At 36.8% G+C, this 13,303-nt stretch overlaps 1 protein-coding gene across 6 annotated transcripts in view; it reads right to left on the bottom strand.

Moving 5' to 3' along the window:
- klhl13 (kelch-like family member 13) overlaps window positions 1-13,303 on the bottom strand; it is a 37,984-nt gene that overhangs the window by 15,951 nt on the left and 8,730 nt on the right. For 2 of the 6 annotated variants that reach the window (XM_015030611.1, XM_015030610.1), the window contains 2 exons: window positions 6,445-6,516; window positions 1,325-1,466 (listed from right to left, as the gene is read on the bottom strand). In XM_015030611.1, the coding sequence (XP_014886097.1) occupies window positions 1,325-1,466; window positions 6,445-6,516 (214 nt within the window). Of the gene's footprint in view, window positions 1-1,324; window positions 1,467-1,587; window positions 1,685-1,752; window positions 1,865-6,444; window positions 6,517-13,303 lie in introns of all 6 variants that reach the window. The other 4 variants (XM_015030614.1, XM_015030612.1, XM_015030615.1 and 1 more) reach the window with 3 other exon arrangements.

Consider the following 13,303-nt stretch of genomic DNA (forward strand, 5'->3'; position numbering starts at 1 on the left):
GTTTCAACTCACAAAAATCACTTTTAAATTTCTAAATATAACTAAAGCATATTTACATTTGAGCCAATTTATACTTGTTCAAGTTAAGTTTATTTGTATAGCACATCAGCAATAAGGCAGTTCAAAGCGGTTTACGTCAGAGAAACATCAATTGTGGAACGAGTAACAAACATTAGAATTTGTCAAATATAATCAAATTCATCACACAAATACACATAAAACATGTTTGTCTCCATAACAACCACTAGATACTGTAAGATAATCTTTTTCTGTTCTACGGCCACAAAAATAAAACTGAAAGCCTTTTAAGCCTTTAGCAAATAAATATGTAAAGTACGGTGGTGGATCTGTGATTCTGAGGGGTTTTCTTTACTTTTTAAATGCTAAATGAACATCTTCAGACAGCAAGACATAAAAATCTACTACCCTCAGACAGAAAACTCAAAATATGTTGTCACTAGATCTTTCAGGGGGATAATGATCTGGAATTTATGGCCTAAACAAAACAAACAAAAAGGTTCGCCTGACGACTCAAGACTCGCCAAAGATTAAACCCTCAAAACACAAGTAGAAACAGGCAAAAAGCAGCTAAGGAGTTATGAACAGGGTTTAACTGGTCTAATGCCACAAAAAATGTTCCACTGGTTAGAAGAGGTTATAAGTTGTATGTTTTTAAAATAAAATGTTAAACGTCAAACTTGGTACGACTTCTAGATTATTTTATTATCTTCTGAGAGGAACCTCTGCCATTTTCTAACAAAAACAAACTTCTCAGTTGAATAAAAATGACTAAATCTAAATCTGCCAGGGGTATGAATACATTTGGGCTCAGCTTGTAAAACAGGAGTCAGCGATCATATTTCCTTCTCTGTGTGACCAACCTGGTGAAATGTGAAGAGAGGACCATCCCATCAGGAAAACGACATTTGCACAAAATATTGAGAGCAGAAATTGTTTCACCAAGATTCTTTTTTAAACAATTATTTCCCCGCTGAATAAATGTATTCAAATTGTAGGTTGAATTTCTTTAAAAAGGTCAGTGTGAGATTATACTACTGCAATAAAACATTAAAGTTATTTATTATTTTTTTTTTACATCTTTAGTGCCAACAAATTTCTCCACAATCTTCCACCCTGTGTACAATATGCATGTATGGAACATGAGGAAGTCTTTTTAAAGATTACACAACATCTCCTACCTGTAGTAAAGTGTAATAGTCAGACTGTACTCACTAAACCAACAGACAAGCAAATCCCTAATGGCCCTAATTAAACTCGGATCATTCTTTTTTTTTTTTTTCTATAAAGCAGTGTGCGCTCTCACCTGAAGAACCACAGAGCTGTGTGTATTGCTTGTAAAAAACCGAGTGTTTCCAGTCTTCGATGCTTGAAGGTGAGTAGGAATGCCCATTTCACCGTAGCCCAGAGCGACTTTCATGTGAGCGTCGTCGTCCTCCACGAGGGATCTGAAAGAAAAACAGATTACAATTTTTAATGACAACCTCTTAAAAAAACAACCTGAGGTAAAAAAGAAGCGCAGCTGGATTGTCATAAAATATTTCCAATGTAGAAATATACTGAATAAACCTGGTTTCTGACCCTTCCTATCAAAGTGTTTCGGTCTCATCCTCCTCCTCAATCCATCAAAGTGTCCTTGGACGAAGCATTAATCTCTAAAGAGCTCCTGATGAGTGACAAATTAAAAAAAAGAAAAAAAGCTGAACCTCAGGATTGTTCAGTTTTGCTGCCAACCTTCTCTCTTAAGCAGGTTGACTGCAGATCCAAAGTGAGCTGTACCGAGTGATCGACCTCTTTCTCCTGTTCTTAAACACTTCCACTGCGGCGGGCGGGGGAGTCCCACCAACTGAATACCAAGGAAGAAGACGATCAACCAATTTTCCAACAGACTTCAACGTTGATAAGAAAACATTCTGCGTCACGTTCAGCAAAACGCACACCGAGGGAATTTGTAGTGGGGGAAAAATGTTTTCCCATTTGCAAATCTCTCCTCAGACCTGTTATGAAATGTAAAAGCTGTAAACACAAACCTTTTCTGGCAGCATTTGATTTCAGTAGTTTTTATCCAACATTGGCAGAAACATGAAACAAATGGGAGAGCCACTTAGAAAAGGCCTTTATTTCGTTCCATAAGCAGAGACAGCTCAACTTCCAAAAGCATCTTTCAAAACTTTGTGCACAAGTTTAAAAAAAAATAAATAAAAAAAATCTCACAAACCAAACAGGCTGATTTACACTGAGATGTGATATTATTAATTTCAATCTTGGCATTATTACTGGTTTTACTGGGTATTATTTCATAGAAATAGACAAAACTCCAGTACCAAAGTAAAAAGTAATGCTGTGAACAGAGATACAGTTTTTCCTTCTTAACATCTTTTAACAGCAAGTGTATATTTTTTTTTTTTAGTAGCTGTTCGATGCAGAGTAATGCCATTCTTCCGGAAGAGGATTTCTGACACAAACTGTACAACAGACCCGTTTACCCAATTATTTCAAACTTCACTTTACAGAGCGTCTGGAAAGAATTCACTTTTCCCATATTTTATGTTACAGGCTTATTCGAAATTTTGAGGGTTTTGCAAATTTTACTGATGTGAATGCTTATATTAATGAATCACATTAATATAAGCATTCACAACCGTTGCTTAAAAACGTAGTCGTTTTGCAGTGATCGTCCTTGAGATGTTTCTGCGCCTTAAAATGGATTCCAATTGTGGTAAATTCCGTTGATTTAACTTGATTTGAAAAAGGCACACACCTGTCTTGGATATACAGTTGACAGTGTAGGTCAGAGGTCAAACACCGAGCATAAAATCAAAGGGACTGTCTGTGGTCCTCCAGGACAAGATGGTCTTGAGACACAATGGGGAATGACACAGAAAAACCTTTTAAAGGTCCGAGTGAGCTCAGTGGTCTCCATCATTGGTAAAGGAACGAAGTTTGGAACAAGCAGGAGTCTAACTAAAGCTCACTTTATACATTTTTTCTGTTTTATTTATTTAGTTGTTTTTGGGTATTTAACAATATGTACTTTGCGGATGCACTGTATGGAATCCATGAGCTCAAATGTCTGGCTGCACCGGTATTGCGCTGCAGGCAGTGGAAGGTGCCCTCAGTAATCCAAGCTTTAATAAATCTGTTTATGAGCTGCAGAAATGCACAGTGCATGTAGGGGGTGTGGTCTCAATGCTGCACGCAGTAAGCAGTATGCTGCCTGTGTGACTGAGAAATGACGGTCAGTAAAGTGAACTTGCATGAATGTTGTCATTTTAGTCAACATTAAGTAAAAACATTCCCCAGTTACATTAAAAATCCTTATTAAACAGTCAGCCTTCAGTGTTTTAGCTTCTAAATGTATTCCAGTAAATGTTCAAAAATCACTCTAAGTCCTTCAGGCAAAATTTCCAACTTTGAAAAACAAAGGATTATACATCGTTGGAATAAACATTTGCTAAATTAAGTAGCTGTTTTTATGCTCTTGTTTAAGTCCAAGAATGAAAATCAAAATGCCGATGAACAAATGATGTGTGTCAGACTATTTTAGGAGCAGAAGGAATAAATATTTTCCACTTTCTTTATTCTCACCATGATTTAAATCTTTGTTATAGATTTTTTTTTTTACTTTTTTTTTTCTATACTAGGTGATCACAATTTTCAACAAGTATTATTTACTTGCTTTCGGCTATTACAAAGTTTTGTTTGTAAAACTTTAATATTTATTAGGTATTTAAATTAAAAATAAAGCTGAATTCAAAGGATTTCTTTTTTTTTTTTTTTTTTTTTAATCAGTAATAAGAATAAATAGTGAGATCGCTGCTGATAAACCAACCATACTGGTGTCTTTTCACATGTGGCGACACCTCTGACTCAAGCAGAATACTAATGAGTGAGGAAACGTTCTGTTTAGATAAGCTGCTCTTCTACTTACTAAATCATCTCCGATCTAAGTTGAAAAATGAAAAACAATTTGAAAAGAACAAATACTTTTAGAACGACTGTGACGTGAGGTATTGTGCGTCTGTTAAGGTTTCCGGACGATATTCTGGAAGTGATTTCAAACGGCGTTTACATCTTCAGATGCGACATTGTGGCCAATCTGGCTAGTAAAGACCTTTCGGGTTGTACTGCACTGTTTTCCATAATCACAACATTCGTGTTTTTCCATGACTGTGTAACTAAAAGCATGTAAAGGGATAAAGATTATGATACCAGTAGGACCTCAACACTGTGATGTAACATGGTGCAAAGTCTAACTTCTCCACAGAGAATAAATGTGTGAAAAATGTCCCACTGTGCCGAAGGGAATATTCTCCGCGTATAAAGCGAAAACATTTATGCAGAAAAATATAAACACACAACAGAATGGAGCTCATTTTGATTGGATAACAACTAATCTGCAGAATAACCCAAACAGGTCAGCCATTCCCATTTCTTTTAAGAAACATTTCTATAAAAACACAGAAAAAAAGAAATCTAAAAAAAAATGCTTAAAAGCTTCTTCACACAGGATGTGCATAAATACTGAATGAAAACCAGGATTCAAATATTACAACTATTCCCCAAGGAGCATATTGAGATAACAGAGTAGTGAATGAATGTTGCATGGTGGTTTTAAAAATGTTCGTTTCCATGAGAAGACAGGCCTGGTTTTGATCAAATATCCGTCGACACAAATGTCTGGCTCAGCAGGGTTTTAAATGCGAGTCTTCAAACGGGGCTATAAGCAGGCAGCGCTCGTCAGATGGAGAAGACTAATGCTTCTCGAATGGACTATTTATATAATGAAGTAATTCAAAATGCTCGCCTGGCTGAACAGTCGAGAGGTTTTTAACACTGGTAGAGATTCCCCAAGCTTTTAAGGAAACTTCATTTCTTTCTTTTAAATTTCAAGATGCGAGGAGGTTTAGTGGAACATTTCATGTCTACTGTTAAGAGTTTAAATGTCAGAATATCACTATGTATTTAAACTATTGTATCCTCCTCAGCAATGCTGCTCACATACAGCCGGTCAGCTGGCTGAAATAAGGTTGTTTCATTACTTGAAAGCAAAGACGAATTAAACTATGGGGAACATTTTCTTTCAGGTCCAATAATAAAATGTCATGAGGTGGAAAACTAACGTAAAAGTAAGACTTGAAAGTAAAATCTGCAGTTTTTTATAATAAATAAGATTTTAAACAATTTTTTTTTTTTTGCTGCTTTTTCTTAAAGTAATTACAAATGACCGAAAATATTCTCAAAAACTTACTTTTATTTCAGCTCTCCCTTTTGCAAGAAGACCTGAATTTAAAGTTGAAATAAATTTGAGCTGTAAAACAAGATGGGAAAACAAGATGGAACTTGGCCATCTGACATCATCATCATCTACGAAAACCCAAAGAGTGAACAGGTGGAAAACAAAAGATTTTCCAAAAATTAAGTCTTAATAACCAGATAATTTGATTAATCAATAAAATTATTAATTTAACCACAACAACATTGTTCAATTTTGCCAAAGATTATGTATCAAGATAAAAACAAAACAAATCAATAAAACTATTTTAACTGCAATCAACTATTATTCCAGCAACTGGAGTAAAAACATTGTAAAAAATGTTTTAATTTACAAAAGAAAACATCCCAAGCTGTGATTTTCCTTCTAAAAAGCAAGAAAATTACTTTTACATCATCAGAGACAAAAATAAATTAGAAATAAAAAACAGTTTTTGTTGTATAACTAAGTCGCTGACTTGAAATTAAAAGAATGTAATAATGTTTTACCATTTACTGAATGTTATTAAACAAAAAGGGGATGGAAACTTCTAATTTCTTTTCAAACAGCTTGAACTTTATGGCTTGGATCTGCTGAAGTGACCCTTAAATCCAACAGAAGGCCATTAATCAAACGTTGTGCGTCACCTCCGGTCACTTCGGGTCTTTGCCCTCGAACACATCATGAAAATTTGAGGAGACTGAAAGTCACCTGGAGTCGTTCTTCAAGGCTTCACCTCTAAGTCAAAGACGTTTCAAGCTTCTGATATATAAACATTGGGAAACATCAGGTTGATTCGACCTTTAACTCCACTGACATGCTTAACCGAAAAACACTCAGGAAGGCCAAACAAAAAGGTAAATTCACAGAAAATGCAAAGAAAAAAAAATAAAAAAGCACATAAAGATGCAAACTGTACTAGAAGACGTAAGGAAACCTAGGTAAAAATAGATATACAAGATCTGACCACATGTGCTGGAGGTCTGCTACAGACAAGATGGTCAACACTCAGATATGGGACTGGTAAAAAGGTCACGTCTTGCACGGACATGATGATGATTCACTAAGTCTAGCGGGAGTTTGTGAAGAGCAGTACCACTAAACACGGATGGTTTAAACAGCAGTCACAATCACAGTGACACAAAGAAAAGGCGATGTACTTGTACATTTACCCCGTCAGGTGGTAAGTCGGACAGGCAGCGAGGAGAGAGTGGGTTGTCCAAACCATAAAGGAGTGCTGGTGGCTGCCGGGACGAAGAGAGAGACAGAAGCTACAGCATCCAGCATCAACTTTCTGCTTTCCTCAATCTCACACTTTACGAAAGCTTAAAGCTATCATCATCATCATCATCATTATTGTCGTTGTCTCTAAGTGGGACTCGACACTTAATACAAAAATTACTACAACATGACAAATTTAGGATACAATAGCCAGATTAAAAAACATTTTCCTCCCCTTTTGTGAACCACTTAAAAACAGAAATGTGCTGTTGCGTAGCAGCCAATAAAGCAATTTCATCATAATTTTGGCCATTTCACATGGAATAAAGCCAACTATGATCCAATAGACTACAAATAACACAATAAAAAGTGTTAACAGTTTTTGTTGGAGGGAATAATTATAATAATTAACTGAAGTATTTGAGCTCTGCAGCACTGTCCTAAATATGGTTTAAAGACTCAATTTGACAATTATATGTTGCAGAAAATATTGCTTTATAATTTCGTTAATTGGTTTACATATGAAAGTAATGCAATTTCATGTACGGATAGGTTATTAAAAAAATACTTTGTAGAACACTGTGGTTTTTTGACCCAAATGTAACATGTTACTGGCTCAAAACTGATTCTGAAGTTATTACATTATTGGCTTTATTTTATGCGATCAGAGTTATTAGGTTATTTGAAAGGTGTTACATTTACTGGCCATTATGACATTATAGGTTGCTACGTTGTAATTGATTATAACTAATTTTCAATGTTAAATTAAAGCAAAATCATATTCAACACAAAGTGGACGAACTGAAGGGTGGACTAATGAACAAAGTCCTGAAATAAATAGACAATAAAACATATTGCGTGGTGTAACTTAAGACTTAAAGTGACAAAAGAGATAGACGAACGGCAATTTCTTACAATTATTAAAAGAAGAATTGAACCCGATGTTTTAACCCTGGTCATCTACTGGTCTTATTATTTCAGCAGCTTCATGACACATTCAATGTGTTAATTTACTTTAAGAATGATATTTTACAAAAGAAAGTTTTCATTTGGCATTGGGCAGAAAGTCTTTGCACATAGCTAAACAAGAAGAACCATTCTTGCAATTCTGATTGATTTCTGAAGGCTGATTTGCATCATCCAGTGTGTAAAATATTTTCTGTTATAAATTCAAAAGCTTGATTAAAGTGTCACAAGGTTGCTCTCATGTTTTAGCACTTTAGTAGAAAATTGGAATTAAAATTATTAATGTCGACTTTGATCAAATGAATTCAGAAAAGTCTGCGGTGGTCGTGTTAATTCATTCTGCCATTCCTGGGTTGAATGTGGACAAAAAAAAAAAAAACCTTGACAAAACTACATGGACGATTTCACTTAAACATTTTGTAACGCTCGATGTAGTAGTCATCACATGGCTCCCATCATCCCTGAATGGAGATTTGGCCCTTAGTGGTGAAAGAGAAAGAATTATGCCTTTAACGTTGTCTAAAAGACTGGGGAAAAAAAAAAAAAAAAAAAAACATGGGAACCGGTTCCTCAATGCATGTGCCAGAGAGCTTTGGAGAAACAACTAAAATTTTTTTTTCCTGTCGTATTTGATAACACGTTTACGCTACATGATGAAATCTAACTTCTTCCTCTTCGTTTGGCGTCAGCTTTGTATGTGTAATGCTCAGAAAAAAAGAAATAATAAAAAGACCATAGTGTTACTACAGCAGAGTTAAGGAACATACAACCCAGCAGCAGAATCACATGAACAATGATTGAGTGGAAAACCTCTGAATTGAGAGTTATTGCAAATTGAGCCAGGAAGGAAATCCCAATTTGTCTCTAATCAGAGCAATAAAAAGACCTTGATACCGAGAGTCCTTTCAATCACCGACCACAGAAATGCAATAAAGCTACACGCCGACCAACTTCTGACCACAGAGAGACACACGACTCGCATGGCTGCCGCGCTCACCATGACTCGATTCAACGAGGCCGTCTGCAGGTCACTTCCACAAGTATTTTTAGTCGGAAAATTAAGACAGTTCTAAAAACAGCAGCATAAAATTGTGTAAAACTATTTGATTTTCACATTTTTCAAGCTATGCAATTTCCTGCAGAAATATGTTCACTTTTTTTTAAAAAAACCCCCAACAATATTCTCTCACCTTTGCGTGGCGTTCACTTCGTCTGAGAGACCTGTGATCTTACCGTCTCAAAATAATTCCAAAGTACTTGCAGTAACCTGATCTCAGCAGTATCTGGGTGTACCCAGTGTTGAATATTAAAATTATGTTTCAATATAAACTTCAAGTCATAAAGCCAAACTCCTTTTTATAAAATGTGAGACTGCAAGCGAAGCACCAACCCTGTCAATATTTCCGAAGCCGAAGATAAAATAGTAGGACACTAGGTGAAGCCAAACAAAAAAAAGAAAAGAAAAAGCTGCAGGCTTTGTAAAAACAAGCTGCATTATTTATTTTTAATTTTTTTAAAGAACCTGTCTAGAAATAAGCAACGCTCTCCATTAAAAGGTCTGTTAAGCCATTAATTAGGGGAGAATACGTGAACGTTTACTCCAATACCGAACCAGAAGCTGAGCAAAGAACCAGGAGACGTGCAAAAGCCATAAAAAAATGAAAAATGTCAGCAAAACCTAGCCTAACCTGTATTCAAATGAGTGGAGGCACAGCTCCGCATACAAAGGAGCTTAATTTGTCACTCCACAAATAGGGATGCACAGTTAGTAGCAGATCATGTCATAATCACGTAGGTCAGCATTATTATAGTACATTTCCATATTCAATTACCCTGAATGTTCTGGTGGGGCACACCTGTCATTATATGAGGCTAATTATGACCTCAAAGTGCAGCTATGCCAGCGCCATACCAGAAACGTACCTGGCATTAGACTTTAATGAGAAAGGCTGGAAGAAACTTTGCACCCCCTTGAAACGCGGCTGCAGCAGGAGAGAAGCTGCTAACATAAAGGTAGCTTGGATCTGATTCGCTGGCAGAATCGCGTTTCTATATTTGGCAACAGATCTGATTTCAATTTTATGTCTTTAAATCTGCAATACGTAAACTTTTTAGAAAGGCTCCAATAAGCAGACGAGGTGAAATCAGCCTTAGGTTTCGGGTCCACACGTGCGTTTGCTCTGCTTTCAGACTGAAACATGAGGGATCTGATTTAATAAACTTGATATTCGGTCAGTCCTCTGTAATGCATCTGTTTTTATGCCCTCTTTATTTTCTCGGTTATGATAGATCCTGGCTGGTAATCCATTTTTCTGTGGAAGCAAACTCCGCTTCATCGTAAATAGCCTTTGAAAAGGCTTGCGTGTGTCTATGTGAGCGAGATGAGTGCAGATATGACAGCTTCACCTGAGTAAACCCACTTGAGTCGGTCTGTACCTCCCCCTGGCCTTTCAATAAAAATAAAATAATCCCCCAGGCAGCTGATGCCATTTATGAGAAGTGGCCACAAATCAGCATGAATTCAATGTCCATTTCAAAGGGCAGGTGTACTAAAACCTTAAAAACAATTGTCCCCATCAGCGTGCGTATAAAGCTGCGTTGTGTCTACGCGCAGGGCAAGACTAACATAGATGAATATGAAAACTATAACTAAAAGTTCATTATGGAAAACAGCAGCAGATGTTTCTCACAGGAAGGCAGCATTTCATGTTGGGTTGTTGTCATGCAAACAACAAAAGAGATGAACTAAAAGCTTTAGTTTATGTTCTTACAGAACGCTGATCATTAACATCAAGCCAGGCACTCGAGAAGAAAACACAACTAATGTATTTTGTTTGCGTGTCGCCTTCAAGACTGCAAATGAAACAGGTAAGACGTTCATACTAAGAGTTGTACCATTCAGGCTTTTTCTGGTTTTCTGAAAAATTTTGATTCTGGGGAAGAAAGGTAGAGGTTTGGAGTTTTGAATCCAACGGAAATGCAGGCATTATAAGATTATCCCTGTGTATGCATCAAAGCTAATGTCTCCAACCATTATCTGATTTGTATTGAACTTAAAAAAGAAACAGTGCATCAGACTACATTCAGTTGTTTAATACAGTTAGAGCCCAAAAATGGTGGGCGTTTTTAAGTTTTGCTCCTTTTTATAGATTTTTCCAGTATATCCCTTGCCAGCCACAATCAGATATATATATATATATATATATATATATATATATATATATATATATATATATGTGTTATTTAAAAAAATCTCCTGGAGAGGAAGCAAATCGGCTGATATTTGGCGTCGGATGTTATACCAACCATTCTGTGATTTGTTCCAAAAAGATGAAATGTTTAATTGACTCCATGTTGGCTTCAAAACATCTTCAAATGAATTTTCACTTGGATAAATTAAATCAGCTGCAGACTTTGCATCCAAATAAGACATATGACATGTTTCTGCAGCAATCTGGTAAACAAGGAGTATCAAAGTTTCTTTTTTTGTTTTTGGTTTCCTTTCTTATTTTAAACTGATTATTTTTCTTTGGAACCTATTCAGTCACAGATTTACTTTAATCTCAACACTTTTTACATAAAAAAGACATTGTCTTTAGAAAGCTATTTTACAAGGAGCCAAGATTTTAACTGAAGGATATAATGGGGGGAAAAAAGGTCTTTAAAAAACCCAAACAATCACTTCTCACTATTAAAATGAATAAAAACTTCAAATAGAAAGCACAAAAAAGGCCCAAACCACAACATGCATTCCTACTCCGATTGGATTTTCTGCAGTTTGCATCCATTAGACTGCTGACAAAGAGCGAGAAGAACACAGGGAGGGAGAAAAAAAAAGGGGATATGACAAGTGCTAACAAGAATCAAACGGGCAATTGTGGCAGTTTGACTACTGGATCACCACAGCCCTTTTCACACATTAGTCATACTTCATTGACACAAAAAATGCCTTTACTCACCAAGACACCACAGTTTCTCCTTTGGTATTTAATCTAAACCAAACAAAAGAAGCTAAGCGCTACAGGAAAGCCATTTGGCATTGTTGAATCAGCTGAGAGACGACAACACCACTGGTTAGAGCCTTGTACCGCATGCCTCACTTCTCAGTTCACACCTACACATACTGATAACATCTCTTCTGCTGCGGCTGCTTCTGAGGTGCATTAGCAGGTAGATGACAACTAAACAATTCTGATGAAAACGCATCAGGCACATGATTCCAAGTCAAGAAAAGAAAAGAAAAAATATCTGAGAATTTATTGCTTAGGTCAGCAAATGAAAATATGGTCCTTGGTACTTATTGACTTTATTTGAATGAAAACAAAACACAAGGCAATAACAATTCAAATAAAAATAACAGCCAGTCTGTACTCTCAGTGAAATGAAATCGTTTGTAGAAGACCGTCTGCAGTAGAAGTGCCCTGTAAAAGTACTCATGCTTCTTGAAATTGCTCCTCATTCAAGTTAAAAACCACATACTTCAACATTAGGATTGTGATAATCCAGCACAGAGTAGTAGGTGTTTATCAAATAGAAATAATAGATTTTTAAAATGTGAATCACTTTGTAGATCCACAATTTGTGGCTCATTCGTCTTCGTTAAATAGCTCAAGCTCAGTCAGATTGGATGGAGAGCATTTGTGCAGAGAAAATGCCAACGATTCTGAAACTGAAATTAGATCAGGACTTAAATCCCTTTTAGAGGATACTTCAAGGCTGTCGCTCAAGATAGAGATGGAGATGAACGTATGGTCTGCAACCTGTGGCTGTGGCTAGAGTGAGCATTCCAACCCAAGGATATTTTGGGTTTTTTTTTTTGTTCTGCTGGGAAATGAACCTCTTCCCTACTGTAGAGTCTTTACAACCTCTGACAGATTTTCTTCCAGGATGGTACTTGGCTGCATCCATCTTCCCAACATCTCTGGTTTCCATGTCCTTGCTAAGGAAAAGTATCCCCACAGCATGACCCCATGAATTTAGAACATGGTCTCATATGAACAGAGCGCTTTCTTCTACAACTCTGCTGTGTCCTTTACAAGGTTTGTGTGAAGCTTCGAATGCGACTTCTTCCTGTCAGTTTAATTGGACTGTCATGTCCTGGGAGGTTGGCAGTTGTTTCAGACTCTCTTCCACTTTCAGACAGTGGATTGATCAGAGCTCAGCGAGATGTTCAAAGCTTGGAATATTTTCTTACGACCCAATTCTGCCTTGAACTTCTCCACAACTTTCTCCCTGACCTGACTGTTGTGTTTCTTGTTCTTCTTGAAACAGTTTCTTCACTGATGTCCTTGAACAAGCCTCTGAGGCCTTCACAGGACAGCTCAATTTACACACAAGTGGACCAAATGTATTAATTACATGACTTCTGAAGGTAATTGGTATCATTAGGCTACACCCTTCGCATCCATGTGCTACTTTGTGTTGGTCTATCACATGAAAGTTTATGGTTGTAACACGGCAGTACATGAAAATGTCTAAAGAATATAAATACACTCAACAGAGATGCTTCCAGCTGTTAACTTGGTGGACGCAATGTACCTCGTATATTCTAAAAACGTACTCTTCTGTGTCCTCCATCAGTCGCTAGCTAGAACGCACAAAAATTACCCCACCAACACAGCAAGCCCGGTTATAAATGTCTTAAGGCAAATGGGCAGAGGGTTTATAAAGGGTGACTTCTCCCTTACCACAGACTAACCCCAAATATCAGCCTGTAAAATCCCAGCTAACTATTCAGGTTTCAAAATAGTAAGTGGTCTGAGTGGGCAGAGCCACACAGAGCAAAGTAAAGCGGCTTCAGTACACTTCGATTGTCGTCGTGTGCACATGATTCACCATAACGTT

The sequence above is a fragment of the Poecilia latipinna genome, unplaced genomic scaffold (assembly GCF_001443285.1).
Source record: "Poecilia latipinna isolate Pla-1442-1.1 unplaced genomic scaffold, P_latipinna-1.0 Scaffold187, whole genome shotgun sequence".
Classification (NCBI taxonomy): Eukaryota; Metazoa; Chordata; class Actinopteri; order Cyprinodontiformes; family Poeciliidae; genus Poecilia; species Poecilia latipinna.